At 41.9% G+C, this 26825-nt stretch overlaps 1 protein-coding gene across 1 annotated transcript; it reads left to right on the top strand.

Moving 5' to 3' along the window:
* Positions 1 to 663: 663 nt before the first annotated feature.
* LOC131365261 (adhesion G protein-coupled receptor B1-like) lies at positions 664 to 22149 on the top strand. Its single transcript, XM_058408971.1, has 31 exons — positions 664 to 1237; positions 4896 to 5833; positions 6853 to 7002; positions 7084 to 7167; positions 7258 to 7419; positions 7529 to 7693; positions 8090 to 8254; positions 8369 to 8533; positions 8630 to 8731; positions 8842 to 8948; positions 9050 to 9238; positions 9338 to 9406; positions 10450 to 10558; positions 10684 to 10827; positions 10921 to 10996; positions 11123 to 11225; positions 11334 to 11377; positions 13333 to 13459; positions 15765 to 15868; positions 15968 to 16070; positions 16216 to 16436; positions 16544 to 16610; positions 16749 to 16834; positions 17168 to 17339; positions 17450 to 17545; positions 17742 to 17778; positions 18015 to 18649; positions 18896 to 18931; positions 19194 to 19298; positions 19598 to 19648; positions 20030 to 22149. The coding sequence occupies exons 2-31, from the start codon at positions 5116 to 5118 to the stop codon at positions 20225 to 20227; spliced, it is 4590 nt and encodes a 1529-aa protein (XP_058264954.1). The 5' UTR covers positions 664 to 1237; positions 4896 to 5115; the 3' UTR covers positions 20228 to 22149.
* The last annotated feature ends 4676 nt before the right edge of the window (positions 22150 to 26825 follow it).

Raw genomic sequence — 26825 nt, forward strand, 5'->3', positions numbered from 1 at the left:
GCGTCCTCCGTTTGGTGCGCGCTCCCGACGCGCACCCAAACCCTCCTACGGCACTTTGTCTCCCTCGCGCTGTGTGAGCGCGCGTGTGCGAATCTTTAGAAGTTAATGACACTTTTGATGGCCCTTTACCCAATCTCTTATGTAATAATAATAATAATAATAATAATAATAATAATAATAATAAAATATTAATTGCTTCTTAAGCCTTTTAACGCATCCCGCGACTCTCGATCTCCAGCACGTACGGTATGAGCAGTGTGACGTATTCACATTATCATATCAGGTATATTGTGCTTTTGTGTTAATACACATGAACGAGCGCGCGCGCAAACATACACTGTCCTTGTTTACGCATTTTTTGTGTGCAAATGACGGAGCACTTCATATTGTTGTGTGCTGCGCCGCTAAATCACGGCGGTCAGCAGGTGATGTAATGACCCACACTTCGCCGTGATGTCTTCTTTCCGGTCCCCAGCGTTCGTGTGTGCGTAGTTGCTCTCCGTCTTTCCACTGCTACCTCCCCTTTCCATCTCTCTCTCTCTCTCTCTCTCTCTCTCTCTCTCTCTCTGTGAAAGCACACACACACGTACACACACACACAGCTCCCCCGCTCTCCCTCCCTCCATCTCTCTCTCCCTCCCTGCTCGTGCTGTCTCATTCACATCATCCACGCAAAGACTCCGACTCTCCGCGCGGGGGGGCGGGGGAACATATAAGACCTAGAAGATGAGGCCACGAGGCACACCGAGACTGAACCACTTGCAGTGCATAAAGACCCACAAGCAAGAAGACTCCGAAGCCGGGAGTAAAAGTACCAACAAAGACGACTGGAGCTGTTAGACTGCAAAGAAAGACAAGAGAAAGAGAACGACAGCGCGAAGAGAAGAGAAGAAGCAGAGCGCGCGCTTGCCTTGCTTTCTGAAAGCTGGAAATAGAAGTCTAACAAGCAAGAGTTGGTAGTTAAACTCTCTGGAGTTTGGTCAGAGTCGCTTTATTTGCCGTTTGCTTGTGGAAGTGGACTGCACTGAAACTTGGAGTCGGTCTGCAAAGAAAAAACAACAAAGAGAGAAGCATAGCTGCTTCTCCGCCGCTTTTTCTTTTCTTTTCCTGTCCCCAACTTTGCCTTCAACTTCACCTGACAAGGCGAGTTTGAAGAAAGCGGGAGCGGTCAAGATTTCATCGCGGTGAAAAATCAGTGGATGGAGAGAGTCTATCGAAGACAAGAAAATATTTAAAGGTAGCTATGATGCCCCGTTTGCTTGTTAATACAGTGCACGTGCATGGTATGTCTTTCTCTGTTGTATTTGCTATGTATGAGAGCACTTTTGGAAAGTTGGTCTTGCATCGATTTTACTCAGTTGCTCGAACTTCGGAAGCATCGCATCACGGTTGCAAGTACGTAAGCGCTCCCACGTGCGCAGAGCAGAGCTCGCGTGTGTGTGAGAGAGAGAGACAGAGACATGCAGTCGCTTTCCGTGGTCCTGAAACATCGCGCCTTCCTCACTATCCGAAGTTGCGCGGTATTTTACGGATTCTCGTATTGCTTTTGAGTTTACTGATGCAATGCAAAAACATTTCTGTGCATGAACAGAATATATTTCTTTCTGCATTTCTGTCTTTTATTAAATTCGAGATTGGGTTGAAATCTTTCATCTGAAAATGCGCAACATTGTTAAAAATGCAAGGAACTGAAGTGCAGATTTGGTTCAGTTTAAAGACAGTGCGTAACTGTTTGGAGTAGAATGCAATGTGGTGAACATGAGTTGAAAGCGGGACTGCAATTTACTGGAACATTTTTTTAAATGGAAATGTTATGGATTTAAATGTTCTTGTATCCAAAAGGTATATCTGGATTCCTGAAAAGGAAGGAATTGCTTCAGACTTGCCCGCATGTTGTGGCTTGAGTTCTCTGGCTTCGACTCATCATGCCTGAGAGACTCGTATACTCGAGCGTCAACATGCGCACTTTACTCAGTCATCTTGTGCCATGCTATTCCACGTTAAATCTAATACAATACAGATATACGGGGGGGAAACAAACCACAGCATTCAGTATTCTGACATATTAGTATTCAGTGTACAATTGGAATTGGGATTAGGTGGATTTATACAAATATAACCATTATATATGATGTGTGCTGTTTAAAAAAAAAAGTCTCTAAGCTATAAAGCTTTTGACTGAGAGTGGGTGAGCATTTGTTGCCCACAAAATAAAGTAAACACCAATGCATCGAACGTATATGGTCAAAACTTGCTGACTTCCTGTCCGTCATAGTCTGCATACACAAATACATCTGTGCGTGCACACTTCCATCTCCATAGCAACCCGACGGATTCAAACAGGCTCTCTCTGTTAAAGTGTCTCAAACGACGTTTTGTTCTCCTGTTTGTGTGTGTGTCTGTGCTGAGTGGACAGTGTGGGAACCTGCACGATCAAAGTGTTTGTGCATAGATTTAATAAGAATTCATTAGTGTTATCCACATCTCTCTAACACAGCCTCACACATAGTGCCATGCACGCTCATTGCACACACACACACACACACACACACACACACACACATATATATATATATATATATATATATATATATATATATATATATATATATATATATATATAGCTGATGCACCTTTCACTCTGCAAGCAATTTAAAGCATGTTTTGGAATTCTGATAAAGTGTTTAAGAAAATGTTTGCAGCTTGTGTGTGTGCACATGTGCTTGCATGCATGTGCCTGCACAGTTACATGTCACTCGATTATAAAACGCTACTGTGTGCCTTATTTTCCTTACACAAGTGCCTGGAGGAAAGAGAAATTTAACTGTCAGTGGACGGTACAGTGTATTGTGCCCTCATCTATTTAAAATCATATATATATAGCCCTAAGGAGTGATTCTTGTCCTGCTCTGCAGCAAGCGTGTTGCATATAATAAAAAAAACATGGTCTCGAAAGCACTTGAACATTTCTGAATAAGGTATTCAGTCTTGTTTAAATGCAATGATCAGACTCTCAGACTGCGCTGATAGTTGTCAAAATGTAACACGAGGTCTAGCTGCACGCATGGCAAGAGCTTTGTAGTTTCTATGGAAACGCCTGAATCATCTTCTCTGAGTGAGTCAGAAAAGCTCTTGGCACCTGTGTGTGTATATGTGTGTGTGTTTGTGTGCATGTGTGTGTATATGAGTGTGTGGGTGTGTGCATTAGGACAGCCTCAATACCACAATTGTCCAGTTACACAGCACAAATCTCTAGACCTGTGCCTGATCCGTAAGTCCATGTGACTGCAAATTAAGTATGTAGAAATGCTGGTGGTGAGGGGGTTACACGGATAAGACGCATCTGAGGTAATTAGACTCAAGCTGCATAAGTGGCACTCGAACCAGGAGCAGATCTGCATAAATTATCTTCCGGCATCTGCATCCGTGCACCCGTCTAGCTCCAGTTCCTGTCCATGTTTTTTTTCTGTCATTCTGCCTGTACTTGAAAAAAAAAATCATTTACAGATGAAACGGATAATTGCAGTCTGCCTTTCAGTAAAATGGCAGGGGGGAGGAGAAGCGAGGGTTGGAGAGAGGGAGGAAGGGATGGAGGGAGGAAGAGAAGGGGGGGAATGGGAAAGAGAGAGACTTTTAGGGCTCTCAATTTTGTTTAAATGGCTTCCGGTGTGCAAGATTCAATAGATGGCGAGAGCTGACTGGAAGCGGGAGACAGAGTCATTAGAACTGATGGAGCAATCAGATGGCACAGAAAGTGTAACGAGTTGCTCTCTAGTACACACTGCATGACACTTATAAGGTTACAGGTTTAATATATGGAAGGGAAAAGGTAAGTAGATTAGGAGAACACTTGTGGGGATGAGGGAAAATAAATAAACTCACTCTTGGGCTTGAATACATCCCTTCTTCTTTCTGTTTTTTGTGACAAAGAAAGCCCAAAACAGGAGTATCAAAACTTCCAGCTACAACAGAGATGCTCTGTGAAAGATCTCCCCTCCCATATCTAACTCTTCACTCCTCCTACTTTTGTGAGGGAGTAAGAGATGGTGGAGAATAGAAGATGGTTGACCTTCTGAAAAGATTAAGCTGATCACTTCTGGAGTCTCCATGACAACAAGAGAGCACCGGAAGCAAGGTGTCATTGAGAATGTTCCAGGGCACCTCGACCACTTTTTCCTTATTAGTTGTTATTTCAAGGTAGCCATGGAAACAAGTCCTACATTTATAAACATGTCAATTTGTTCCAATCCTGTTTTAACATTCTTCATCTATGCCCATATTGGGCGTTTGTAGATCTTGCTACGAGTGTGTAGTCAACCCTGCAACTTTTGGTTGCTCTTGCAGTTTGCAAGTGCTAGATTGACTCCCTGCTGTCAACTTATTTCGGAGTCGACGGTAAGACTTCCTGCTGGGTTTCTCAAAACTGCACAAAACTTGGCGTATCCAGGCGACGTGGGCCTGACGTGGACATAAGCAGAATCTTGGTGCACGTCAGTTTGACGCAAGCGGACAGACCATGTGTTGGCGCGTGGGCAGGAGTGCGAGATTGAGAGAAAACAAGGGAAAGGGAACACAAGAAAAGCATGCTGTGAAGGCGCTGTAATTAGAGTCACAGTGTTGTTGCTGTCTGTTTTTTAGCCATGGTGATTTGAATAAGGCCATGCTGACAATGCGTGCCTGTGTGAACACACGCTAATCCTAATCACAGGCCTGAGGCAACTCAGCAGGTTGTATAATTATTGAGGTACTAATTATATTTCTGAAACTCCCAGTAAGATAGACACTTCCAGACATGAAGTCCACTTGATGCTGTTTCTGTGAAAGTCAGTGTGACCTGTATCAAAAATGTCATCTAATGTTGGTTTTATTGTTTGTGTTTGTGTGCTTTTGTGCAGATCTGCTACAGACAGATATGGCCCTATTATTCTAGAGAAGTTTTTAACCCTCCATCCAAACTACCTTAGTGCACAAAAAGAAACAACCAACAAAAAGAAACCCAGAAGATAAAAGATCAAGCAACAAAATCCCTCTCACAAGCTGTATAGTGGAAGAGAGAGCTAAAGAGGTTTAGATCAATCCAGTACACCAATCCATCCATCCTCTACAAGGGAGAAGATGGAGTGGAAACCCTTCTTGTTCACTGGCCTCTCTCTGGCCTTGTGTGTGTTTCTTGGCCTGACTCTTGCTACCCCATCTGGACCCGCCTCGGCCACCTGTGCTACACTCGAGCAAAGCCGCTTTTTTGGTGTCTTCTCATCGAAAACAGCACTTCCGGCATCCCCATGCTCATGGACCCTGCAGAACCCTGACCCTCGTCGCTACACCGTCTACATGAAGATCACCAAGCCAACCGAAACATGCATACCACGCCAGATCAAGACCTTCCAGTTCGACTCATTCCTGGAGACCTCACGAACCTACCTGGGTATGGAAAGCTTTGATGAGGTAGTCCGCCTGTGTGATGCTACGTCTGCCGTGGCCTACCTTGAGTCCAGCAAGCAGTTCCTGCAGGTCAGGAAGGTTGTGCCCCGCATTGGAACCGAGCTCCTGGTTGAAGAGGATGGAAATGATGATGAGGGCAGCCAGTTCAGTGCCGAGTTCCTGGTCGTGGGGAAGAGGAACCCTAGTGTGCCTGCCTGTGAGATGCTCTGCAAGTGGCTTGAGGATTGTCTGGCAACCAGTTCCCAAGGTAACCCCTGCGGAATCATGGCCACACCATGCCAGTGCTGGGAGTCACCCAAGAGGAGGCCAGGCGGGTGCTACAGGGGTGGAGTCTACCTGGAGAAATGCACACCTACTATTAGAGACAACAACAGGGATGCTGAGATCATGAGTAAGTGTCAGAGTGTGTTTATGAGTTCCCTAATGACTTTAATATCTGTTTGTAATATATAAATCAGAACTGAGTCTAAGAAGATTGATATGAGTTTGCAATATCGCCACCTGCTGGAGAACAACAAATTACACTTTTGCTTGCATGACCATATTGATTTTAAACACTAATGTTTCCAGAACTAAGATCATTCTTGTAGAACATTCTGTGCTCATGGATCATAAACAACAAGTTTAAAGGCCGTTTGTAAACAAAAGCCAGAGTTTTATATCCTCCCAACATCTCACCAGGCCTAAAGACCTGCTGTTGAAGTGGTGGTGAGATTCATTTAGCCCTGATATGAAGCTAAGCAGGTGTGTGTGAGATTAGGGGAAATTGAAATGTTAGTGACATGTGGCAAAGAGACGATGTTCACACAATGCCTGCACCACAAGGGAGAGGAAGGCAATCGATGCATCGCACTTGTGGTTGCCTTAGTAACCCGCCAGTTTCCAGCGATACGGCATGCATACAGCGCTGCAGGTGCTAAAAGCCTTTTCAATCTGTTTTCTCATGTGGCGAGCTGGCATTTTGTACTCAAAGCCTTCTGTTTTGCAATTGCCGTCTACAGAAAAGTTTTACTTTAACTGTAATGTCAGTACTGTTTACATTTATTGACTCCTTGGCTGAATACATGATACATTTTGTTTTCTGGGGACAAATGCCAGACCAGCCGCTGAAAACTTGTACCCACTGAGAAAAAGAAAATAACTAAAAAACTGGAAAACAGCAGTGGGGCAGGTTGCAGTTTTTGTAGTTGTCCACCAGGTGGCAGTATTGACAGACTTCTTATTCATTTGTTTAGTCTTTTAATGCACTTTAGTGAACTGGTCCTTAAAGCTGAGCCTGGAGAACATCATGTCATGAACAGTTTAGTTTAGCAACACTTCCTGGGATGTGCAAGGACCCTGTGTAATTAGTAAGATTCTTCTTAATGACCAACTTTCTGATGAGTGAAAACATTCCTTGTCAAATTGCAGAGGGTTGGTCTAGTTGGGCCCGCTGGTCTGAGTGCAGCAACGAGTGTGGAGGCGGTGTCCAGTTGCGCAGCAGAGCATGCCAATCTGAAGATTCCAACTGTGAGGGTGTGGTTGAGGAGGCCAGAGCTTGCAATCCCCAACCCTGCATTGGTGAGCATGACTGTCCATTAAATTAAGACTGTAAATGGAAAGTGGTGTGGTGGCTAATGGAGGTTTTTTCTCCCTGAGCAGGTAAAATGCGCCAGCGTAGCCAGGGTCTGCGTTCCATCATCGGCCTGAGAAGAGACAACGATGAGATAACAGTTCCTCAATCCGGTAACTAGATTAAACCTGTATACTCTTACAGCTTTTTAAAAGTTTCAGCTTCCATCCAGAATGTTGTCTTAATTGACCTCTCGGTTATAGACGGAGTTCAGGATCAGTGGTCCTCATGGAGCTCCTGTTCTGTTAGCTGCGGTGAGGGCTGGCAGACCCGTACACGTAACTGCATGGCATCTGGAAACAGCGTGATGTGTATCGGCCCTTTGAGAGAGAACAGACCCTGCAACAACTCTATGGTTTGCCCAGGTACTTATATCCACATGCTGCACTAATATTTCTACTATAATAAAGAGGACCTTTGGTCGTAATATAATCTGTAGATAGTGTTAAGATCACCTTTTCTACTATTATAAAGTGAATGGAGCCTGGGACGAGTGGGCACCATGGAGTCTGTGTTCATCTACCTGTGGTCGCGGATATCGTGATCGTGTCCGTGTCTGCAAGCCACCCAATAATGGAGGAGAACCTTGCACTGGGCCCAGAAAACAGACCAAGTTCTGCAACATTGCTGTCTGCCCTGGTTAGTAGCTTTGCTTCATACACACAAGAATGGAATGTTCTAGAATCCACAGAAATATGTTCTTCTGTAGATTTGCCATTATGGCAGCTTTACAGGCTCTCAAGTGTCATTTATAGTTTCAACACCAGATGGCGACGTAGTCCACAGTCTATTCATGCACTGCGATATAAAATGTCAGATCAGAAGGATTTGTCTGTTTCTTTTATTTATTGTTGATAGAAAATGGATTGAGTATTTTTTTTTTAAAACATGAAGAAAGGTATTATAGTATTATTGAAATTCTATGTTCTATTTTATTCAGAAATGTCCTTCCATCTGCAACTACTAGGTGTAACTAAAATGTCAAGCAGATTGTCTCAGATTATGACATTGACCTTTCCTGTCATCTCTCTGTAGTTGATGGTTCCTGGAACGAATGGTCTGCCTGGACTCCCTGCTCTGCCTCTTGCTCTAATGGAACAATGCAGCGCACACGAGAGTGTAACGGCCCATCATACGGAGGCTCAGAGTGCCGTGGAGACTGGCGTGAAACCAGCAACTGCTTCCTCAAAGACTGCCCAGGTATGGTGACGCCTTGTAGAAGTGATAGTTTTGGGGAGATTCTAGTGAGACAATGACAAATGATCAAAGATAAGGGACAGATTCAGAAGTTATGTTTTTGTTTTGTCCTTGTAGTGGACGGGAGATGGCTCTCCTGGAGCTCTTGGGGCAGCTGCAGTAAGACATGTGGAGGAGGCACACAGCAGAGGCAGAGGGTGTGTGAGGGACCATTCTTTGGTGGAGAACCCTGCATCGGTGATAAAGCTGACCTTAGGCGCTGCAATGAGAAGAGATGCCCAGGTAAAATGAAAATGCAATAAAAAATATATTTAGACTTATAAACTACCCAGTAGTTTTATGAAAAAACTAAACTTGTCTGAACATTGTGCCATGCAGAACCCCACGAGATCTGTGGTGAAGAGAGCTACGGAAATGCTGTGTGGAAGAGAACTCCAGCTGGAGACACCGTTGCTGTTCCATGCCCCTCTGACGCAACAGGTACAGAGTACAACTTTGTTACCAACCCCGAAAACTGATCTGATTCAAAGAACTCCAAACGTTTGCCAGTGGTATTCCTTGACCTAATTTGCTGATTTACTCTTTTCCAGGCCTTGTCCTCCGCCGATGCACCCTGGACGCTATCGGTTTGGCCTTGTGGGGAAACCCTAGCTACATCAAATGCGTCTCCAGAGAATACCAAAACATCCAAGCCCTGGTGAGACTCCTACAGATCATTATATTTTTTGCTATAAGTTATTAAAAGTATTTTCAACTGGCTTAATGGTATCTGACTATCACATTTCCTTTTATCCTTAGGCCCGTGAGCAGTTCGCGAAGTCCCAGGCAGGAGTGCAGGTGGATGGTGTGACTGAAATGCTGTCCAGGCTGAGGATGACCTCAAACGATGCGACGAAGTACAGCGGGGACTTGCTGGCGGTGATGGAAATGCTAAGAAACACTACTCAGATTTTCAGAAGTACTGGTTACAGTGTTGTTGATATAGAGGTAAACACCACTTAAGAGAAGTAGCCACCTGACTTTAGATGCATCAAGAACATTGCTTAATTTGATGCCAAATACGAACTGTCATTTCTCGTTAATTAGAATTACGTCCAGACAATCAGCAATTTACTGAAGGAGGAACACCATGGCAAATGGCAGGAAGCACAGCTGGTGAGTCTGTGTGTGTGTGTGTGTGTGTGTGTGTGTCTTCCCTGACACATTCAGCATTCTCATTATTGCCCAGAGTCCATTTGCCAATGTACTGCTTGCAAATATAGAATCTGACTCATTAGCAGAATAGCCCCGTGGTGTGGGCTCTGAAAGGTGTTGCACGTGAATTAAATTCACAGCTCTCCCTCTTAAGCAGCGAGAGCCATTAGTCAACATTAAGAAGCCATTTTGGATGAGTTGTACCTAAAAGAGGAGGCTGAATCACTAGCTTCCCATGCTGGCGTCCCATATGGACTGCACTCTGATTAAACCTATCCAATAAATAAAAGAGGCTTCCAAAGACTCTTAGGGTTGGTCAGTTTAAATTATAGGTCTGATGGAGAAGCAATTCGACATGCTTGAGGCACTTAGACAAGATCTTTAACCCTTGAACTGAGCTCTATGTTCGGCTTGCATTGACTATATGAACTCTATTCAATTATACGTCAAGAGACCCTATGCATTCTTGTACGCAGCTTATGAGATACTATGTCAGGATGAGGATCTGAAGTAACATTTGTCAATTCAGACACAAAATCTGAAGGAGTCTATAGATTTTTTAAACTTTTCCTGCTTCATTGTTGGACAGTCTTTTATAAAATATCTTGTACTTTCTCTGAAATTATAATGTGCTGGACTGGCACAGTGAGCTTAAGAGAAAAAGATTCATTCCGCCTACACAGCATTCTGTGTGTTGTCATGGCAGCTCATGAGGGAACAGGCGCTGTATAGGCCACGAAATGAAGGACACCTCGCGCCTACTCACACGCGCACGTATGCGTCAGAGAGACGTACAAATTCCCTCACACCCACTAATGAATCAGCCACGGCACCGTTTATGGTGCTCAGGAAGTATCCGTGTTGCTGAGTTCAATGGATCGCATTGTTGAAAAGTTAAAAAAAAAGGTGCAATGAGTAAAAAAAATCACAAAACATATCTGCAGATCTTGTGTGCTGCCGTGAAAATGACGTGCATATGAATCATCTTTGTGTTCTTCTCATAGATGGGGGTGAACATTAGGGAGCTGTTCAGCTTGATTGAAGATTTCATTGACATCATCGGCAAGCAGATGAGAGATTTCCAAGACATCTATGAAATGACTGAGAACTTTGGTGAGTTTCAAGGCTCATAGATTCTGTATGTATATAGAGCCTGTATTTGTTCTAATGGTCTATTTTATTGGATTCAAAATTTGAGTCATTATTCTATATTCATGACTGTTTTCTACTACCAACAGTGCTGAGCATCCAGAAACATCCCAAAACTATGACTTCAGATGTGACCTTCCCCATGAAAGGTTGGAGAGGCATGATGGAGTGGGTCCGCAATTTGGACGAGAAAATCGTAGTGTCACGTAATGCCCTCAGTCTGGATGTGCCAGGTATTTACACACACTCTGTTTTCTCAGTAAACTCATGAATTTGCTGGAAAAAAAAAAAAAAGTTCTCGTTTCTAATGATGCCATTTCTTGCAGATGCTGAAGAAAGCACAGGCTTTGTAACTGGCATTGTTCTCTACAGAAATCTGGGCCCTATCCTGTCTGTGCAAAGGTGTGCCATCTCACACACACATATACACACACAATGTCCTTGTGACACTATCTCTGTCCTCTGCAGTACCTTAGAGAGGTAAAGAGAACAAATACTCATGTCTAACAGAGTTATCTCCCTCCTCAGCAACAGCACCTTGCTGAACTCTAAGGTTGTCACAGTAATGGTGAAGCCAAACCCCGGTTTCATGTCTGCTCCAGTCGAGATCGAGTTCCCTCACCTGCACAATGTGAGTAACATCACAACACGTAAAAGATTAATAAAACTTCTCTCATAGATCTCTAGTAAATGTTCGACTCACCAATATTCCTGCTTTTTTTTTTTTTTTTTTTTGCAGGACACCGTCAATGAGACATGCATTGCCTGGGATGAGAGTGAGACGTAAGTGTTAATTATGTAGCTTTGCGAATTCTAGGCGTAGGTGGCTGCGCATGTGCCCGTCTATGAAGCATGCGTCTGCTCTGAATTTAACAGACCAGCTGGCCATCATGCTTTCACAGCAGCAAAGGGCATTCACACTCGTCTGCCCCCAATGCCATGTGTGCAGTCATCCCCACACACACACACACACACACACATACACCTCTTTTCTGGCAACTGTAACCAAGAGATGACTTCAGGCCCAAAAAGAGTTGAGCTTACCCATAATGCAGTTTCTTAGCAGTCACATTTTCAGGTTTCACAACATTTGGAATCCAAATACAACCAAAATGAGCCTCGTTTATCAAACTTGATCGAAATTTGGCATTCATGAAAATCCTATTAGTGCAGAATAACATTTATATCCTTTAGAAAGCTCCTTAGTTTGTGTAAATGTGTCCCTAAGGATTCTAAGTAGGTAATCTGAAGCTTAATTGATCTGCTTCAAATCATATAACCGAACAATTGTATATACACACACACAGTGTATCACACTGACAAGTTAAAAAGCCCCGAGACAAATATAAAACTAGATCTTGAATTAGGACAAAAGTAATGGCACCCGTGTAAAGGAGGGAAGGGGTAGTGTTTATTAGTATTAGGAACTGAAGATTTAGCACATGGTGCCTTTAGGAGGCGCTCTTTCACCATTTATTCTTCGCCTTGATCGTTTCGATTGAGTGTGAGCTTTGTCTTTTCTGGAGATTTTTGGGCATCTGTGTGAAATGAAAAATCAGATGTTTCATTTCAAACTAGACGCTTAATTTGTGCATGATAGCCATGTATCGATATACACAGATGTTAGAAGCAAAAGTAAATCTTTCAGGAATTTAGAATTAAAGACTTTAGTAAAAGAGTGATCAACGCGGCCCACTTTAAATTCCAGTCCATATCATTGCATGGGGTATGATCTCATCCATGATACGTGTAAGATGTGGCTGTTTTAGGAGACCGATTCAAGCGTCACTGCAGTAAATAGGGCAGATGAAAGTAGAACATGTGGGCTAGTACTGAGCCATTACTCATTCACTCTCTCTGGATAAGAAGAGTAATAGAGGTCTGAATAAACACCTCCACAAAAGGACCAAGATACAGATAAACTCATAGAAGGAAGAAAAACTGAGGCTACAAAGATATTTATACTCGTACCCGTTAAGCGTGAATGATTTTTTTGCAAACTAAACTCAAAACCAAGACGTACACATGGGTGATGGAGGTGTTGTAGAGCAGGATAAAAAGAACTAGGCCACCTGAGAGATGTGATTGAATTTGTTGCACATTAGAGCCAGAGCTGAGCAGACACTCTCATTGACCGGTGTATAAAATAGTGGTACACACTGCACCATCACCAACTCCATCCAAGCTTCACAACCACCTTTTCTTTCGCTGCGCCATTCCCCTGGCCGAGATCGCGCGGCCATGTCGGCTGAGATCCACTCTCTGTTACTACCCCGCCATCTCCACTGCCGAGGATGCCATGGCAACCGCATCCTCTCAGAGACAGAAAAAGATGAGAGACATTTTGGCTGCCAGACATTAATCATGTGCTGTGGACGTGGTCATGTGACCTGTCACCATGTCACAGGTCATAAAAACCCAGTTCTCATGCTGAGACCTTATCTTTTATTATCATATTAGATAACAATTCGTCACAAAAAAAATCTTGCATCGATTTTATCTAGATTCAGGAGCTCGATGGCTCTGCCTCTATCTTTCTCTCAGTCTTTTTTGTCCCCTTCTTTACCACTCACACCTATTATGTAGAATGCGAGTGTGGGGAGAGGCGGGAAAAAATCCCGAGGGTTCATTTTGCAGTGTGAGATCTCTCTGAAACGCTCCCTCTCTCTGTCTCCCTCTCTCCCTTTCTCTCTCTCTCTCCCCCTCTCGCTCCCCCTCTCTCCCTCTCTCTCCCTCAGTGAGTCGTTGCTGGGCTCGTGGTCTGCACGCGGCTGCAGAGCGCTCGCGCTCGATTCAGGCAGGACCAGGTGCGCGTGTGACGCTCTTTCCACGTTCGCCATCTTAGCACGGCCAAACCCCGAATCGGTGAGTCCTCTATGCGTGTGCGCTTTCATTTGCGTGGGAGATTCGTTGTTTGTTGTTGTGCGTGTGAGCGTTTGTGTGTGCGTCGGTGTTTGTGCGCGCGAGCGAGCGTGTGTGTGTGTTGTCTGTTGAAGCGGGAAAGAGGGAAGGTGCGTGTTGGGGATTTAGAAATGAATAGGCAGAAAAATAAACGATTTATAGATAAATAAAACCAGGTTGATGAATGCCTCACATTCATTAATATACAGCATTCATGTAGATATACCTGCATGCTTCCGGTCTATTCAATCAATCAATCAGTTATTGATTAATTATTGATTATAAGAAATGAACATAAATCTTCTAAAATAATTTTAATTTCAAATTAATATTTTCTTTCTTTCAAAGCCTCACCACTGTTATGTATATATTTTTATGCCCCTTGTTGAATTATTTTGTTGACGCAGAGGCCTATTGGCTAATAAAGCCCATGTTTGCCAACAATTTCGTTATCATTACTGAAAAAGAAAAAAAGAATGGCTGCTGTTTTTTTTTTTTTTTTTTTGCGCAGAGCTGTGCAGATCTTCTGTCCTCCTCATTTGATTGGAGGCTGCCTTGCTGCGCCTAAAGCATCTTGCTCTGCTGTTGCCTTGGCAACGGCATCCGCAGAGCCCGCTTCTTGTGTGATGGAGCTGTCCGAGAGATAGGGGAGGAATAACAAGAGCACTGGCCTTCAAAAGACTAATACACGCACGTCTTATTTTGCCACCAAGCCTATATGACGTGTGTGCATTGGGTCGAAGCTACATTGGTAGAAAAAAAAGCGTAGCTGCTTTTGATTACTTCGCCTCCTTTGTTGTTGCATTCTGTCAGTTCATTCGAAACAAAAGTCACTACCTCTGACACTTCTATTATTATTATTATTATCTGACATTCCCCTAGAACGAAGCAGCCGTATTTATTTTCAGCACACGCTAATGTTGATTGCAGACATGCCAAGGCACAAGAGGCGTTTTTATGACTCCATGGCTCCAAGCTGAATGATTACAAAGCCTGCAAGAAAGGACAGGAAGCAGAGCATTATAAGATCTTATGAGATACGCTCTACTTCCTCCCTGTGTTCAAATGTCCTTAACCAGTCCGTCTCGTGTGAGTCACTGGAACAGGACAATCATTAGCACACACACACACACACTATTCTCTACGGCCTCCTTGTCCTGATTTTCAGTGTATTTTTTTCTTGTCTAACAGACAAACATTCTGTCTTTCAAGGGCAAAAGCCGCACAAGTCATATTTGGGTCACACTAGCTGGATTTATCTTGTTACCCCACACTGGGAGAAGCAGCATGAACTGAAATCACTTCCTCAGATCCTCTGCTATCATTTACACAGTGTTCTGGTTCAGATGTTCAGGCAGTGATATTAAGCTGCCAGCTTAGAGACTCTAATGCCTATGAGGAACACAACATAAGGATTGTGATGCATACCTTATGATGTAATAATATTTAAAAAATTATTTAAAATAGCAATAATAATAACACTAACATTATTCTATTATGTTTGATCATAACAACTTTAAAAAAAAAAACTTTATCCTTTTTTTCTAACCACTTTTTCTTTTGAAAATGCTTTTTAATCTGAATCCTAAAGCATAATGATAAATTAACTTACATAGATGTATCATATTTAGTGTAAATGAAATCATTAGGATGATCATATAAAGACACAGAAAATTAGCTAAAATGTTCCTTCATTCCTTCGTGTCCTTTTTTTCACTTTACTTGATTTTTGGCTTCTTGAACCACCAGCTACTGAACCATAAGTAATAAAAAATAGTAAAAGGTAAATATTTTTCCCCAGTTTTATAAAATAGAAAGCTGCTGGGAAATGCTAATAATAAAATAGTGAAGGCAAACCTGCTAAAATATAGGTAGTTCATATACTAGCTATAAAAATTATTATCATTATTATTATTATTATTATTATTATTATTATTATTATTATTATTATTGTTTTTGTTGTTGTTCATTAAAGTCCCACGCATGCTGGATTATCTTGCGCACCATTTCACACACCACTGTGTGCCTGCTGGCACAATACAAGCGTTTAGCTTCCAATCACCACCAACACAGATTATTGCAGAGGTGAGAATTAGTCCACCTGGCCCTTGCAGGACACACACACACACACACATCTCACCTTTATTTCTCCTTCCCTCAGAACTGCCCTACTTCTGCCATTCATGTTGCCTAAAGGGAATAGTGTGTGTGTGTGAAAGAGAGAGAGAGAGAGATAGATGGCTTAACATTTCCTTTTTCTCCTCCCTAGAACATGGATAAGAACCTGTTGCCGTCGGTTACTATGATCGTAGGATGTGGCGTTTCATCCCTGACGCTGCTTCTGCTCATCATAATCTATGTCTCTGTTTGGAAGTAAGTACCTGAATAACACACACACACACCCACACACATTGATTCTGTAAGATTAATAGTCACTGATTGATAAACTAACTGATTGGTTTGTTCTCTCAGATATATTCGCTCTGAACGTTCTGTCATCCTCATCAATTTCTGCCTGTCAATCATCTGCTCCAACGCTCTCATCCTGATTGGTCAGACACAGGCTCGCAACAAGGTATGACATCATTCTTACACAGCGTCCTCTGGTGCATTGCTTTCTACTTTATTTCAATAAACAGAAAATCTATTTAGAAACTTTTGTAATACTAACACCTTTTCGGTTCTCTCTCTCTCTTTCTCTCTCCCTGTCTCTCTCTCAGGTCATGTGCACCCTGGTGGCAGCCTTCCTTCATTTCTTCTTTCTGTCATCTTTCTGCTGGGTTCTGACAGAGGCGTGGCAGTCGTACATGGCCGTGACCGGACGTCTGCGCAACCGTATCATCCGCAAGCGTTTCTTGTGCCTGGGCTGGGGCCTGCCCGCGCTCGTCGTGGCTGTTTCTGTAGGATTCACCAAGGCCAAAGGATACGGCACGGTCAACTAGTGAGTCCTTCACTTCCATTTCTATATCTCTCCAACTCTCGCTCTTTCTTTTTTCTGCACTTTTCTGTTTACTACACTTATGTAACATGCTGCTTTTTGTCCTCTAGCTGCTGGCTGTCTCTTGAAGGAGGGCTTCTGTACTCGTTTGTTGGACCAGCAGCTGCTGTAGTGTTGGTATGTAAAACACATGAGACACACACTTCAACATAAAGACAAATCCCATTAATGGGGCATATGAGCTTGTGAAATTTGTTTTGCATTGTTTTGCTTTTTATTGCTCTTGGCCTCACTCTGTATATGTGTGTGTGATAGGTGAACATGGTGATTGGTATTCTGGTCTTTAATAAGCTCGTGTCAAAGGACGGGATCACAGATGTGAAGCTGAAGGAGAGAGCAGGGTAAGAGGGTTTTTTTATTTTAAATTATTCAGCCATTTATGATTTGAAAACAAAAAACAGGCTTTTTCTCTGATGGGATTGATGGATGGATGAATAGATGGATGGATGGATCGATTAAAGGATGGACGGATGGATGGATGGGAAGGTCTTGATTTTAGACCAAACTCAATAAATCTTGCATAGCCAATTTTGTTCAGGAAGCCAAGAAAACACAATTAATCATCTCTAACCATTAACCTAGAAGAAATTCTGAACAATGAGAAGTGAAGAGTCAGATAGATAAACGTAATACACACACTAGCTGTGATTAACACACGGTGCTGGTTCCTGCAGGGCGTCGCTGTGGAGCTCGTGCGTGGTTCTCCCACTGCTGGCTCTGACCTGGATGTCGGCTGTCTTGGCCATCACAGACCGGCGCTCGGCTCTCTTCCAGATCCTCTTCGCCGTCTTCGACTCGCTCGAGGGCTTCATCATTGTAATGGTGCACTGCATCCTGCGACGCGAGGTGAGCCGAGACGCAAACACTCGACCGTGAATCGACCCAGCCATTACAGATTGATGCAATATGTATATATATATATTTTGTTATATTAAATATGTGAACATGTCTTATAGGTACAAGAGGCTGTGAAATGTCGCGTAGTCGATCGTAAGGACGATGGCAATGGAGACTCTGGGAGCTCGCTGCAGAACGGCCACACACAGCGCATGGTGAGTGTCTCATACACACACACACACACAAATATACAGATCAACACATTCAGCGCTAACTCGGGAAGCGGCATTAGCATCCTCATGCATTTTACATGATGGCCTGCAGCACTCACAAATAGCTGCTGATTTTCATTTTAATTCTCTCCTCTAATTTTCTCCTCGCTTCTCTCTCTCTCTTTTCTTTTACTCGTAGGGTGACTTTGAAAAGGACAGTGACTCAAACAGACCAGGTGAGATTATCTACCAGTTTAACACTTTGTTATATATAAATACGTTTATATATTTCTAAAAATGTATATAAATAGGAGCCTATATTTTTAAGTCTTAGCCGTAGCTGTGGAAACAGTTGTCGATCAAGCAATTTAGATCTCTAGTGGTATCTTAGATTTAGATAAAAACCTTTGTTCCATATGGAATTTATGAACAGCCGTGTGCTAAAATGTGTCATCTCATTATTTTTTATCAGGTGGTGTGAAGACCTCTTCAGAGGAGAAGATGCCTCTCCCTCAGCTGCCTCTTCCCATGGGTCCCAATTTCCACACACTGCCCTCGAAACCCAGCGCCAAGACCCACATGCCTCCCATGCCCGACTACTCCAGCCATACTCTGACCCTGCGCAGAGATAAGACCCGTGTAGGTGAGCCACCCTGTTCCAAGCCTGTCTACGTGTGCGACAGCGACATCTTCACACAGATGGACCCCGAGCTTGTGCGCGTCCCAACCGAAGGCGGCGGTCCTGACGCAAGCGGCTACATGCTGTTGCCTAACACTACGTCCACGCTACGCTCCAAGCCTAAGGAAGACATTTCTTCTGCAAAGTACAACATCAGCGTTGAGCAGCTGCCTCAGGCACGCATCATGCATCTGGGCAGCGGATATGCCGAGCCTCAGGCTGCCTATGCTACCAAGCCGGTAACGGCTGACCGTGCCAGCGTGTCCTATTCAGAGCGCGACTCACCCCTGCAGAACGTGCACAATATTTCCAGCGAGAGTCACGTCACCAGTTTGCTAGGAGACACCTTCGACTCCATGAACTCCATGATGTCGAAGAGCGAGACCATCTCTACACTGTCCATGAGCTCGTTGGAGGTCAGCGAGGGGGTGAGTGAAAAATATATAGTTGCAGCAAAATATTAGTAGGAAAGTTTTACTTGTAGAAGTTATATAAGGCTCAAATAACTGATGCAGCTTTTTTGGCTCCTTTACTTTAATATAGTTTCTTAATATAAGTTTAAAAATACATTTTGTACCAGCTGTCTCACAAATAACATTTGAATAAGAATGACTAATGTTTGTTCTTTCTTCCTTTCTCTTCTCCTGTCTTTTCCTCCGACTCCCACAATGCAGAGGCAGAAATCTCGTTATGCTGAGCTCGACTTTGAGGTAATTACATTTTCATATCTCACCTGCCTAGAAGCAGTATTATTATGCTCGGAAACATCTGTGTTGTTCTCAAGCAAAAGAAGATTTACAGCCTTTGGCATGTTTTGTTCAACTGATGAAATATAATTCATGATAATATGAACTCTTAAGGCATAAGTTAGACAAGAAGAATTACAAAGTTATAAACTTCACAAAAGATGTCAATACGAAACTTCTTCCTATTAGTTTTAACACTCTTTGTTCTGTCCTGTGCTTCATGTAGAAGATCATGCACACGCGAAAGCGCCATCAGAACATGTTCCAGGACCTCAACAGGAAGTTACATCATGCTGAGAAGGACAGAGAATCACCCGCTTCTGACAGCAAGGTAAGACGGCAACAACAACCTAATAAATCCTGATAAATACGATCGATGTAAATCAGGATCTGCCGTTTAGAGAAGCCATCTGGCATTTCACTCACATCTCAATTTCCCACCTTCGTTCTCTTTCATCCTAATTTGCTCTTGCTCAGAAGGAGAGATAGCGGAGGGGGTTGGAAGACGTGTTAAAAGAACATGCCTAAAATAGAAATCCTGAGACCTCGGCTTACTTTCTTATCTTTTTCAGAAAAGGGTGTTATAGTCAGGTGGGGTAAAATCACTTCTCTTTGTTTTTTCTTGTGCAGTCTGTGAGGTGGAGCGTGTCTTCTGCAGGAAGTGACAAAACAAGCCACAGCGTAAGTGTCTCTTCAGCCTTTTATATGGAATAGGAAAGTGCTTTAAGGGAAAGATAATGTTTGTTCAGTTTGTTATGTCTCTTAGCACTGATGATAGAGCTCTGTTAATGGATATATATTTCAAATGCTGCATGTAATTCTCTTTTACATTGTACTTTTAGTCTAATGGAGAGATAGCGCTAATATACGAATTTGGGGGGGGCATTCATTCCTGTCTTAACAATGCCATGCTAAGAGAGATGATGAGGGAACATTTTCTAGCCATAAAAAATACATAAATAAAAATGGTCCAACAGTACACAAGGAAGAACCACTGAGATGATGAACCATTGAGATTGGTGTCTTTACGCATTCTAATCCATTTCACATTTTCTCCTCCAGGATAAACAACAAGCACTGGGAGAGCGTTCATGGGAGACCATGCCGCGATCACAGGCGTCACCACCATCGTGGGTGAGAAAGGAGCTCGAGCCTTTGGCAGCATCACCCTTAGAGATGCCCTCTGTGGAGTGGGAGAAGCCTGGCACTGCTATCCCTCTGGTAGGCCAGGACATCATCGACCTGCAGACGGAAGTGTGAGGCCCTTACCAAAAAAAAATTGTGTATACCCTGGCTCCTTTTGGTTTGGGAAAGAAGAGGGAGAAGGCGGAATCAGAAGGGAAAATTGGGAGGTCAAGAAAGATAAATAGAGTGTAGGGGTGGAGAGAGAACCAAAAACCATGTCCTGATATCCAAAGAATTAAGAAGGGGAATTAATGAATGAGAACGCTTGCATAGTTTGGGATTTATGTAGCTTCAAATAATGGTAATTACCATGAAGGAGGAAGGGGGAGGGGATCTGATAGATAGATGGATGGATGGATCTGATGGTGTGGCTTTGGTTCTCCTCTGGGCACAGTAAGGTTCTCGTTTTTTTCCGCCAAGAGCTTCTCCCGTAACTCTTCCGTCTGGTCCAGGAGAGGTGTGGTCTTCATGCCTGTGCCTTTTGTTCAGTTTTCGTTTGACTTCAGTATGGAAAAGGCGACCGGTTGCTCGGCTCAGTGAGCTTGACCTCTTCCAGTGTCTCTGCTCTCACCCTGAGAGAAGGACTGGCACCGAGTGACTTCCCAGCAGCCTGTTGGCTGTTTTTTCACCCTGAGGTGAACGGACGCATGTTGGCAACTGTCTGCGCTGTGGTTATTGTTATTTTTTTATCGCTTATGCGTAGCGCTGCTTCTCAAGAGCTTATTACAGACTCTTCCACTGAACTCTATTCAGAGTCTAATAGCATAACTTTCCTGGACTCAAGGCTTGAATAGGACTGTCAGAGCTGAACATTTATTTTTTATGGTTTAAATTGTCATTGTTATTAAATAATAATGCATTATAAAGGTATGATTTATATTTATAAGATTTATTTTCTTTTTTTCTTGTAATTTGATTTGTTTGGATTTGTCTTCATTACCTTCAACTGTGGAGTTTCATTTTATAAGTATAATATAATAACATCCCACTGTTTCCCAAAATCTACACGAGGAACATAATGAGAGTGCAAGTGGAGGTATGGCTTCACAGAGATGCTCAAACACATGTGACCACATGTGAGACACCACTGCTACACCTGGAGCAAGCCCAGTGCACATTCTGGGTACCAAAGGCTGGGTGCGAGCGGCATGTGGACACGTTAAGGATAAAAACACCATCTTTGTTCAGCTGAATGCCCGGTTGGATCATCTCGCTATCTGTGTTTCCTCCATTTCCATTACCAGCTCGTTCTACAGCCTTGAGAACTTAACAACAAGGAAAAAGATTTATAACCTCAAAGACCCTAGCACTGGGCCTTGAGGCACCTCGGCGTGTGGTCCGGGGCTGTTCTCGCCCTCTGCTGAACTCCAGCAGAACTTCCGCAGTGCCAGCTGTAGAGGCAAACAGACTCTCATATTGTGCAAAGAGAGAGTGAATAAAAAAAGTGCAATATGATGATGGACGCTTGATGCATCATGTAAAAGGGTGATGTCAGACCCATGACAGATTTTTATTATTTTTGGAATTTTGTACCATGTTTATAGAGCACATAGAGACATTTATTATAATACTGTCTGAGGACTGTATTAGTAAATATCAAAGATTCTTTCTCCATGAATTTGATTTGATGGATGAAAGCACATGACTTTGAGTCTTGTGATTAATATTTGGGAGATAAAAATAGAAATTATATATGAAGAATAATAGACTATAGAGTATGTTTCAGGTACATACCCCTGGTTTTCTACTTGATTCCCCAGATTATTGAATAACAGTACACTGGTCCTCTGTATTGTCCTGTGTTTTGAAACCCTGTAACCCTGTGTGCCAATAAGCTTCCCTCTTGTTGCAGTCTTAGACACTATGGGTTATCAAAGTCCTAACTGTTTGTGTCTTTTACATTTCTATGTCATTATTTTTCCATTGTTTTCACATGTACAGTTTTCAGAGCACAAAATGAATATGTCTGATTTCTAATAAAAAAAAAATCTATATTATCAAGTGAAATGGTTTTTCGTTTCCCAGTAGAAAACGTTAACTTTGATTCTTGAGACTAACAGTAGTAGTATAACATTTAAGGACATTATCTTTTTAATAAAGTAGCCCTAAATACATTGATTATACCTTAACTCAAAAAGTAAAGGGTAACTGAAAAGAATGACAAAAACCTACAGAGAACCAAGAGAATAAGCACTGAAGTCAGTTCTCCTCTGGAAAGCACTGAGAATCATATGAATAGTCTTAGAGATATATGGAATACAAATGAATGGTTAATGGTACCCTAAGAGCAATAACAAAGACAAAGAAGTTATGAGGGATATATATAGCAGGAACTTGAATTTGTAAATTTCCCATTGGGATGAATAAAGTATCTTTCTATCTTGGCAGGAGCAGGATCCAGATTGGGCATGAGTTTAAACTGCTTGACAGGACCAGAAAGCTTTCAACCATAAAGCAAAGCTTATAGACCTTAAGAAAGGAGAATGAGATAATGGACTTGGGGACAGTGGCAGGAGGTTTGTAGGCCAACAGACAACAGCAAGCGCTTGTTTATCTCAGAATGGCACAGAAATTGTAGACCTCAGGAATGAACCAGGAAGCTTTGGGAACTCAAGAAGAGCACAGGAGCTTATACACATCATGATGGATGCAGGAGACTAGATACCTCAGAATCCATGCAGGAACTTGAAGACCTTGTAGATTTCTTTTCAGAAACAGGACACTTTAGACCCCAGGGGAGATGCAGGCAGGAGCTTTTTGGGCAAATGCTTGAAGACTTCAGGACATCACAACAGCTTTTAGACCTGAATACAGAACCAAAACATTTACACCTCAGGGTGGGAGCAGGAGCTGATAGGCCTCAGGATGGATTAAGGAGAAAACAAGAAAGTTGCAGACCTCAGGAAAGGAACAGGAGCTGGAAAACCTCAGATTTGTAGATCTCAGGAAGGGCCAAGAGCTTGGAGACCTTAAGAAGGGGCAGGAGTTTGTACATCACAGGAAATGGTGAGAGCTTGGAGACCTTAAGAAGGGGCAGGATCTTGTAGACATCAGATTTGGAGCAAGAGCTTGTAGACCACAGGATGCAAGCAGAAGTTTATAGACAACAGATTGGGACCTGGACCCTTGTAGGCCTCAGGACAGATAGCCCAATGCTTGGGACAGTACTAGAAGCATGAAAATCAGTAACAAAATTAATGAATGCAGTTCAGAGGTATATTGTAGATGATCTACAAGCATTTTTACTATTACAATCTATGATATTTACAGTGTACCTGTAGACGTAGTAGTGCAGACAAAAACACAATCATAAAGCATCCTAGAGACATAAAACTTTCTGTTCTATTATGAACAAACTCAAGCCATTGCAAATGGATAAACTGGAGATATCAACAATATCCAAATTCACCAAGATTTCCTTTTTCAGACTTCCATCATCATAATCCTGAGGACTACACAGAAGTGTACAGTGAGAATTGTAAACTCAGCTGAGCAGGTAGACAAGCTGTTCTGTTGACATTCACAGGCTGATTGAGCTACAACTCAATAAATGAGTGCATTATAAGGAATATTTATCTCTGAGTGATGTTTAAACAAGGTTCTTTACTCTTTTATTTCTTTGCACTGAATCTTTTTCTCTCTTACAGGAAAGAAGGGACATAAATAGGCCTCTATAGTTCTCGGAAGGCATCAACAACGAAAGCGAGGCATTTAGCAACTCCATAATACTCTTGTTTAATAGCAAATATTGTAACAATACAAAATTAGAACCACAACATGAATCTGCAGGATGCAATCTAGGCAGTATAACCTGCGAAAGAACAGAAAACAAACACATTATCTCCAGACCAGGCTTATTTTTTATTTTATTTTCAAGGAATTGTTGTCTATTTGATATCTAAACCATTAAAAAGCTGGCTACCTATTACACAGAAACTCCATTTCTGTTATTGGTACATTTGTGATGCCCTCCAGCTTTACCTTTCACATAATGCCATTTTAAATTAAAAGAATCCATTTTCACATGGAAGGATGGAAAGTACATGTTTGGGGCAAAGAAAGCTGTCAAATGTTCAAAATATGACTATTTTGAACCCTGTAGAAATATAATGTGCCCTAAAATAACACACTCATAGTCTTTCTAAATCAATGTTTGAACTAATTATCAATAAATAACTTTTTTTTTTTTTTTTGCTTTGATAGATGCTAAATAGTACATCGAGAAAAGTCCTTGCACTGATATTCCTGAAATCCTTGCCTGTTGGATTTTCAAATTATTAAAATTTGCAAATTTTGTAAAAAAAAACACAATTTGCTGGTTTAACAAGTTAGCTAACTAGCTAAGCTTCGGTTAAATAAGCACGCTAGCTATCTCCTCACATTGTACAATGGTTTGTGACACTAGCACTAAGACATTATTCTGTTTCAAATATTTCAACAGATTTACAGATAATTATTGTAATTTTGAAATTTTCCAGTCAATTTTCTTCTTCTTTGTCATTACTGATGTCTATTTCCAGGTTATTTTCTGGATTTTTATTGTGGAAAAGACACAATGGCGTAACCATGGAACAGAGGTTATGCAACTAACATATGAGTCAGCAACTCACATTAAACTAATTGCCATTTATGTTTTTTGCTGCCATCACCTAAAGAATCCTATGATTGATTTAACCTTTAATTATGTGCAGTAACCTAGCTTTGATTTCCAAACATGAATATGCAAACCTTACATTGGTCTTTCATCAGTATTATGTGATACAGAAATGGCAGATGTCTGTAATAAAGATAGATTAAAGTCTTTTAGTCTGTATTCATGGGTATATGATACATTGACTTGAGCCAAAATTTCCCGTTTTTAAGCTACAAAACGCGGATCATGCTTACTTCCAAATAGGACATTTCTGATATTTCCTCTGTGGGCTTTCTAACAGCCCCAGTTTCTCTGAATAGATCCAAGAACATGATGTGTATCCAAGAACAAAGTTTTAAGGTTGGAATTTTAGTTTAGGTTTCATTTAAGGATAAATGGAAACTGATATGTTGTAAAACTTTTGATAATGCTGAATGTCTTTCTTTCTTTCTTTTTTATTTATTTATTTATTATTTTGCTAATAAACAAATTCACAGTGAATGAAATGCTTTAAGTTAATGGAGTTTTTTCCCCTCTTCCCCAGTTTTCCCACAGGAAATAAATGTGTTATTAAAATTATATTTGGCCTTTCCAATGTAATGCACTGCAATTACAGTATCTAATGTGGCATCTGCTGGCTCTGTACCTATGCTTATTTGTTGCCTTAAATACTATACAAATGCATGCTTATGTAATGAAAAAAGTTTTTCTCTTCTTAAATGAACAGTGAGCATAGATTGTAAGTGATATAACAATCCAGGTCCGAAAACAACAAAAATACACGAGCACAGCTGTCAGGTCTATTGTGACCTCAAACATCATTTCCCAACATGAATCATGGCCTACACATGTAGCCAGACCGGACTTCCCACAATGCACCTGCATTTTTATTCAGTCACCATTTACATTTCTTGCAATTGGCAGACTTACATTTTTACACAACTGAGGTTTAAGGGCCTTACTCAAAGACCCAACAGTAGCAGCTTTGTTCACCTGGGATTCAAAATCACAACCTTCAAATCAGTAATACAACACCTTAACCGCTAAGCTACCACATCTCCCCAGCAGTCACCGGACACACACACACACTGTAAAGTATACACCCAGTTTCCTTTGTGTCCTGATGCTATCAAGCCTTGTCCATGTATTCTAAGTTCTTGTCTATGTATATTCTGGCTTTGTCCACTCTTTTGTACCATTGCCTTGACTTCAATAGAGTGTTCCAGGAACAAGTCCTAAAATAAACCCTGAAATAAGTTTTTAATGGCTTTTTTGAATGACTTTTTGTATAAATGCCTGAAATGTTTTATTCTACAATATAAAAACATCAGTAATACCCCACTCATGGTCTTAAAAAAGGGGTTATGATGTAAACAACTGACTACAGAGGTTGCGTTTAGTCCTCAACTTAATTTAAGTCTTTAGCTTTGTGTTGTTTTGTAGCTCTTTGTTGTTTTATGTACCACCAGGGTCCTGGAGAAACATTGATTCATTTCAATGTGTACTGTGTCAGCTATATATGGTTAAAATGACAATAAAAGCTTCTTGACTTGACTTGTCAAGGACATTAAACATCATCACACCAAACAGGAAACTCATCTACTACAGCCTCATTGTGTAAATAACGCATGTTTACAAAGTTCTATCACAAACTGTTCATTCATTCAGATGCATCCACAAAAGGAGCAGAGCGGATCCTTATCAGGGAACATGGTGTTAAATGGATATTGAAAGAGCTGAAGCATTGTGGTGGTGACAAAGAAGTCAGGTGACCGCGCTGTAGTTCATTTATAGCCTATGTTTAGCCTTTTGCTGATCTATTGATCACAGCACAATCCAATTGTCTTGTTTGAGTCATGATCACTTCTGGGTTGGAATACAAAAATACATCCTACTTGAAGCACTCTATTTCCTGTTTGCTGATCACCTGACCTGTGCCTGTTTATATACTTTAAGATTGCCTTGCATTTTGATGAACTGTTAACAAAATGACCCTAACCTGCAAATGCATCCATCTCAGGGAATTCCAAAAAAAAAAGA

This window comes from Hemibagrus wyckioides, linkage group LG14 (genome assembly GCF_019097595.1).
Source record: "Hemibagrus wyckioides isolate EC202008001 linkage group LG14, SWU_Hwy_1.0, whole genome shotgun sequence".
NCBI classification, from domain to species: Eukaryota; Metazoa; Chordata; class Actinopteri; order Siluriformes; family Bagridae; genus Hemibagrus; species Hemibagrus wyckioides.

Coding starts and splice junctions, on each gene's coding strand:
- LOC131365261 (XM_058408971.1), top strand. CDS start 5,116: ATGGAGTGGAAACCCTTCTTGTTCACTGGCCTCTCTCTGGCCTTGTGT. Junction 17,546..17,741: donor ACGGCCACACACAGCGCATG/GTGAGTGTCTCA, acceptor TTTTACTCGTAG/GGTGACTTTGAAAAGGACAG. Junction 19,299..19,597: donor CACCCGCTTCTGACAGCAAG/GTAAGACGGCAA, acceptor TTTCTTGTGCAG/TCTGTGAGGTGGAGCGTGTC.